The 6,720-nt window shown below is 35.7% G+C and overlaps 2 protein-coding genes across 2 annotated transcripts; both read right to left on the bottom strand.

Annotated features, from left to right (window-relative positions):
- Window positions 3,243-4,191, bottom strand: LOC104756472 (vacuolar iron transporter homolog 1). The gene has a single exon (XM_010479073.2). The coding sequence runs from the start codon at window positions 4,069-4,071 to the stop codon at window positions 3,469-3,471; it is 603 nt and encodes a 200-aa protein (XP_010477375.1). The 5' UTR covers window positions 4,072-4,191; the 3' UTR covers window positions 3,243-3,468.
- Window positions 4,799-5,783, bottom strand: LOC104756471 (vacuolar iron transporter homolog 1-like). Its single transcript, XM_010479072.2, has one exon. The coding sequence runs from the start codon at window positions 5,625-5,627 to the stop codon at window positions 5,025-5,027; it is 603 nt and encodes a 200-aa protein (XP_010477374.1). The 5' UTR covers window positions 5,628-5,783; the 3' UTR covers window positions 4,799-5,024.

The raw sequence follows: 6,720 nt of genomic DNA, 5'->3' as shown, positions 1-6,720 counted from the left end.
AACAGGCATGAGCGAAGAGGCATGACCGAACCGACACGGACGATCGGTCATGGCCGAACAGGCACGGCCGGACAGGCACGGCCGAACGTGTGCGAGCGAACGTACACGATCGAAGGGTCTCGTCGGACAGGTACCTTTTGGGACCTAGACTTCAGCCAGAACCCTATAAATAGAGAGCGTTGCCTTCATTTCCAGGACATCAACCATCATCCTTCATTTCGAACATAGTGTCGGACTGATCGAATGGTCATTGACGATCTGCGTCCACGGACGGATCGATCAAGCGTCGACCGGTGATTCGATCGCTAGTCAGATCGGGCGATCTAAGGATCGACGATATGAGCTGTAGGTCGGATGGATCGGTCGGGTGGTCGACGAGTCAGTTGGAAGTATCGGCTTGGTCCGTGGATTGACGATTCGATTATGGGGTCGGATCGTTTGATCGGACCTGGCTCTGATACCAAGACCGACGAGTCGACCGGGGTACCAAGATATGACCGATAGGTCAACGGACGGTACGTCCGGTAAGCTTCGGATACGAGTGGTACGGGAAGCCGATAGCGCAACCGATCCCTGTGAACTGAAGGGACTATAAGTCCCCATCCCTAAACTGTGCGAACCTGTGGGGTTGGTTGGTTGTATGGCTATGCACCAAGGGATGGGTTAAGGTTAATATGATATTCCGCTGCGTATAAAGGTCCAAAGGCAAGGCCGCGAGCCAAAGCTAAGTGGACGGGTTAAAGGATATTCGGTCGGGAATAGGGCCGAGGGGAAGCCGTGACCGCGGACGCTGGGACGTCCGGGTCGGGGTCTTTCATATACCGCAGGGCAAAATTATTTATAACTAAAATATTTAAATTATAAGTTGTATTTGTTGGTTAAATATGTTATAATTATATAATAATTGTTAAATAAACTGTATAATACCGCAATATCATTTACTTTTACATAATATTTATTTAATCAATTTAATTAGAGATGTCTATTCTCTGATACCGACAATGTTAACAGAATAATAAAATGATATTTTACCCCTGTAACACCAAATTAATGATATTTTTTATTTATATAAATATCGATAAAACTCGTCCCGCTATATAATCCCGTCTCGAGATATTTTAACTCACACTATACCATCTTAATTTTTAATATTTTTCACTCACATTATATTTTAACTCACACTATTTCATCGATAAAACTCGTCCCGCTATATAACTCCGTCACGGTATAATATTTATCATATTTAAAATTTTAAAAGTTTTAAATATTTTTCATATTTAACCTTTTAAAAATCTTTAAAATAAAGAACCGGAATAAACTAAATAAAAGTTTTTAAAGTTTGAATGCCTAATAAATCAAGTTTTCTAGTCATTTGTATTCGGAATTATTTTGGTATCTTTTATAGTATGACTCTGAACAATTGCCCAATTTTTTTAGATGATGTGAGATATTGTATCTGTATTTTTTATTCATCTATTGAGTAATGTATGTCCATTTTAAAAAAAATTGTATTACATCATATGCAGAAAAAATCACAATTTTTTTTAACTAAATGTGTTATAGAATAATTCAAGATAATTCAAATATAAATTCAAATAAAAATGAAAGGGAATCATATATATATGTTTGAATGAGGTAGAAATATTTCATTATTTTTTAAAATTTTATCTATAATTAATTTTGAAGTTTTGGTAACTAATATTAAAGTCAATGCATTAAATGTAAAAACTTTCCAAAAAGTATTTTTGAGCAAAAACTGCTGCAAAAATACTAGTATAGATGTATTATAGAATAATTCAAGATAATTTAAATATAAATTCAAATAAAAAATGAAAGAGAATCATATATATGTTTGAATGAGGTTTAAATATTTCCTTATTTTTTTAAAACTTACCTATAATTAATTTTGAAATTTTGGTAACTAATATTAAAGTCAATGCATTAAATGTAAAAATTTTCCAAAAAGTATTTTTGAGCAAAAACTGCTGCAAAAATATTAATATAGATATATCCAGATTTTCATATTTGTGATTTGCTTTGCTTCTAACCGATATCAACCTTTTTTTTTTTGTGCTATGTAAACTTTTTCTTGCCAAGTTCTTAAAACTTATGGTATCAATTCTTAAAATTATGATCAATTCGGATAATATAGATCTAAGCAAATTTTAAGATTGTTTTTTTTGTCCATCGATTGTATAGTTGGAGACTTAAGAGTTAGAGCCACAAGTGTCAAGAGACCCTCAACGCGCCTTTTATCATTATTGGGTAAAAGCTCCATTTGATAGATTTATATAACGCAAATGCTTACAAAGAGATATCTCATTACTATCAAATTCCCACGAAATAAGACAAGTCACAAAGTTCATTTCCACACTTTCTTTATCTATAAACAAAAACGTAACCGCTTAAATTGGGATGCATGAAGCATGAAGCATGAAGAAGAGTTTACTCACGTTACTCACGTACGTATGTAAACACAAAACATCACAGACTATGTGACCCAATCAGTTTGGTCAAACCAAACGTAACTCCCATAGCTAACCATCCTCCAATCAAAACCCTAGACGACGACTTAAGCACCGGTGCTTTCCCCAAAAACGCCCCTAACCACCCGAACATCACCAACGCCAACGACACCGCCGCCACGATCGCTCCGATCCTCACTTTATATTCTTTTATAAACGCAGCCGCCATTAAAGGCACAATTGCTCCTAGAGAAAACGCTAGCGCAGACGCCGCAGCAGCTTGCATCGGGCTCGGAAGCTTCTCTTTCTCCACATGANAGATAATTTAAATATAAATTCAAATAAAAAATGAAAGAGAATCATATATATGTTTGAATGAGGTTTAAATATTTCCTTATTTTTTTAAAACTTACCTATAATTAATTTTGAAATTTTGGTAACTAATATTAAAGTCAATGCATTAAATGTAAAAATTTTCCAAAAAGTATTTTTGAGCAAAAACTGCTGCAAAAATATTAATATAGATATATCCAGATTTTCATATTTGTGATTTGCTTTGCTTCTAACCGATATCAACCTTTTTTTTTTTGTGCTATGTAAACTTTTTCTTGCCAAGTTCTTAAAACTTATGGTATCAATTCTTAAAATTATGATCAATTCGGATAATATAGATCTAAGCAAATTTTAAGATTGTTTTTTTTGTCCATCGATTGTATAGTTGGAGACTTAAGAGTTAGAGCCACAAGTGTCAAGAGACCCTCAACGCGCCTTTTATCATTATTGGGTAAAAGCTCCATTTGATAGATTTATATAACGCAAATGCTTACAAAGAGATATCTCATTACTATCAAATTCCCACGAAATAAGACAAGTCACAAAGTTCATTTCCACACTTTCTTTATCTATAAACAAAAACGTAACCGCTTAAATTGGGATGCATGAAGCATGAAGCATGAAGAAGAGTTTACTCACGTTACTCACGTACGTATGTAAACACAAAACATCACAGACTATGTGACCCAATCAGTTTGGTCAAACCAAACGTAACTCCCATAGCTAGCCATCCTCCAATCAAAACCCTAGACGACGACTTAAGCACCGGTGCTTTCCCCAAAAACGCCCCTAACCACCCGAACATCACCAGCGCCAACGACACCGCCGCCACGATCGCTCCGATCCTCACTTTATATTCTTTTATAAACGCAGCCGCCATTAAAGGCACAATTGCTCCTAGAGAAAACGCTAGCGCAGACGCCGCAGCAGCTTGCATCGGGCTCGGAAGCTTCTCTTTCTCCACATGACCTCCGTTCTCTCTCTTCATCTGAGCCACCTCGATGTCGTACTGAGAGTAAACGGAGACAAACTCTCCGATGGCCATGCTACAAGCTCCGGCAACTAAACCGGCAAAACCAGATAAGATCATGACTTTGACGTCTTGCTTGACTGCACCGACACCCATCATAAGTGAAGCCGTGGAGACAAGACCGTCGTTGGCACCTAGCACGGCGGCTCTTAGCCATTGAGCTCTTTTGGAGTAGTCGAACGCCGTTTCTTGATTGTTCTCCATGTCTACGTTCAAGCTGTTGTTCACGTTGTGTGATTCCATGGTTAAAAGTCTTTTGATTTGGTTGTCTCTTTCTTTTTCTTTTTGGTTTGTGCTGAATTATAAGAAGGTAGAGGATATAGGTGAAGTGTGGAGAACACACGCCTAGGTTCTATTTATGTTCTATTTATGGTGAGATTGTGTGAGTTTTTTCTTTNTTTTGGTAACTAATATTAAAGTCAATGCATTAAATGTAAAAACTTTCCAAAAAGTATTTTTGAGCAAAAACTGCTGCAAAAATACTAGTATAGATGTATTATAGAATAATTCAAGATAATTTAAATATAAATTCAAATAAAAAATGAAAGAGAATCATATATATGTTTGAATGAGGTTTAAATATTTCCTTATTTTTTTAAAACTTACCTATAATTAATTTTGAAATTTTGGTAACTAATATTAAAGTCAATGCATTAAATGTAAAAATTTTCCAAAAAGTATTTTTGAGCAAAAACTGCTGCAAAAATATTAATATAGATATATCCAGATTTTCATATTTGTGATTTGCTTTGCTTCTAACCGATATCAACCTTTTTTTTTTTGTGCTATGTAAACTTTTTCTTGCCAAGTTCTTAAAACTTATGGTATCAATTCTTAAAATTATGATCAATTCGGATAATATAGATCTAAGCAAATTTTAAGATTGTTTTTTTTGTCCATCGATTGTATAGTTGGAGACTTAAGAGTTAGAGCCACAAGTGTCAAGAGACCCTCAACGCGCCTTTTATCATTATTGGGTAAAAGCTCCATTTGATAGATTTATATAACGCAAATGCTTACAAAGAGATATCTCATTACTATCAAATTCCCACGAAATAAGACAAGTCACAAAGTTCATTTCCACACTTTCTTTATCTATAAACAAAAACGTAACCGCTTAAATTGGGATGCATGAAGCATGAAGCATGAAGAAGAGTTTACTCACGTTACTCACGTACGTATGTAAACACAAAACATCACAGACTATGTGACCCAATCAGTTTGGTCAAACCAAACGTAACTCCCATAGCTAGCCATCCTCCAATCAAAACCCTAGACGACGACTTAAGCACCGGTGCTTTCCCCAAAAACGCCCCTAACCACCCGAACATCACCAGCGCCAACGACACCGCCGCCACGATCGCTCCGATCCTCACTTTATATTCTTTTATAAACGCAGCCGCCATTAAAGGCACAATTGCTCCTAGAGAAAACGCTAGCGCAGACGCCGCAGCAGCTTGCATCGGGCTCGGAAGCTTCTCTTTCTCCACATGACCTCCGTTCTCTCTCTTCATCTGAGCCACCTCGATGTCGTACTGAGAGTAAACGGAGACAAACTCTCCGATGGCCATGCTACAAGCTCCGGCAACTAAACCGGCAAAACCAGATAAGATCATGACTTTGACGTCTTGCTTGACTGCACCGACACCCATCATAAGTGAAGCCGTGGAGACAAGACCGTCGTTGGCACCTAGCACGGCGGCTCTTAGCCATTGAGCTCTTTTGGAGTAGTCGAACGCCGTTTCTTGATTGTTCTCCATGTCTACGTTCAAGCTGTTGTTCACGTTTTGTGATTCCATGGTTAAAAGTCTTTTGATTTGGTTGTCTCTTTCTTTTTCTTTTTGGTTTGTGCTGAATTATAAGAAGGTAGAGGATATAGGTGAAGTGTGGAGAACACACGCCTAGGTTCTATTTATGTTCTATTTATGGTGAGATTGTGTGAGTTTTTTCTTTAAAGCTTTTTAAAATTTTTAATTTTATTATAAACTTTTATGTGGTGGAGTCGACGATTAATAATTAATAATATATATGGGGGAGCATCATCAACACTAACGGAAATACTTTGATTATATGTCCTTTTCAAAAATTTCGATTAGGAAATCGAATTAAACAAACACCTAATCGTTTTTACACTATGATTATAAGTTTGAAACGAACAAAATGAAGTTTAGAAACAAACGTAAAGTGGGTTTCCGCGTACGATCGGTAAAGATAATAATAAAGCATAACGATTGGTATAAATATATATACCCCCAAAAAATGGATCTCAGTTGAAATTAAATCCAAAAGCCACATATAAATGAATTTTATAATTAATGAAAATAAAATGTGAAACCACACACACAATTGGGTTTCTTTTTAATTTCATTTGATTCTTGAAGGACAGCACATAAATAAACAATTTGAGTGACCGAAAGGGGCAGTTACACTATATATGGAGCTGTTAAGTCTTTTTCTTCAAGATCAAAGCCATGCATATATGTCTTCCTGGCATAGGAAAAAGGATACAAGATATATAAAAATGAAATCTCAACCTCCCAAACGATGACCTAATGGTACACGAAATCTGTTGGCCAAAAGTTTGTTAAAAAAGATAATACTTTAGTTCTTGGACTGGTTTTACTTTTATTACCAAGTTACTAGCTAACTTAAGTTTTCTTCTGGCAACTGCATTATTATATCATATATTGACTCGTGAAAAAATCATATTCAAATTTGGCAAATGCTTTAGTATATTTCTGATAATTAAATATATTTGTTTTGAAAATAATAACATGCTTTTTTGCAATAAATGATCGGAGTTTGGTTGGTAAGTAGTTACATTTCTTTGGAAGAAATTTGATACAAAGATCTTTCTACAAGTTTCAGCCTCTTTTTTTTTTTTTTTTTTTT

The sequence above is a fragment of the Camelina sativa genome, chromosome 17, assembly GCF_000633955.1.
Source record: "Camelina sativa cultivar DH55 chromosome 17, Cs, whole genome shotgun sequence".
Taxonomy (NCBI): domain Eukaryota; kingdom Viridiplantae; phylum Streptophyta; class Magnoliopsida; order Brassicales; family Brassicaceae; genus Camelina; species Camelina sativa.
The sequence above is the reverse complement of the archived record's forward strand: the minus strand, read 5'-3'. Positions and strand labels throughout refer to the sequence as shown.

What these genes read in the sequence shown, in the direction of transcription:
- LOC104756472 (XM_010479073.2), bottom strand. Translation starts at nt 4,071, where the DNA reads ATGGAATCACACAACGTGAACAACAGCTTGAACGTAGACATGGAGAAC.
- LOC104756471 (XM_010479072.2), bottom strand. Translation starts at nt 5,627, where the DNA reads ATGGAATCACAAAACGTGAACAACAGCTTGAACGTAGACATGGAGAAC.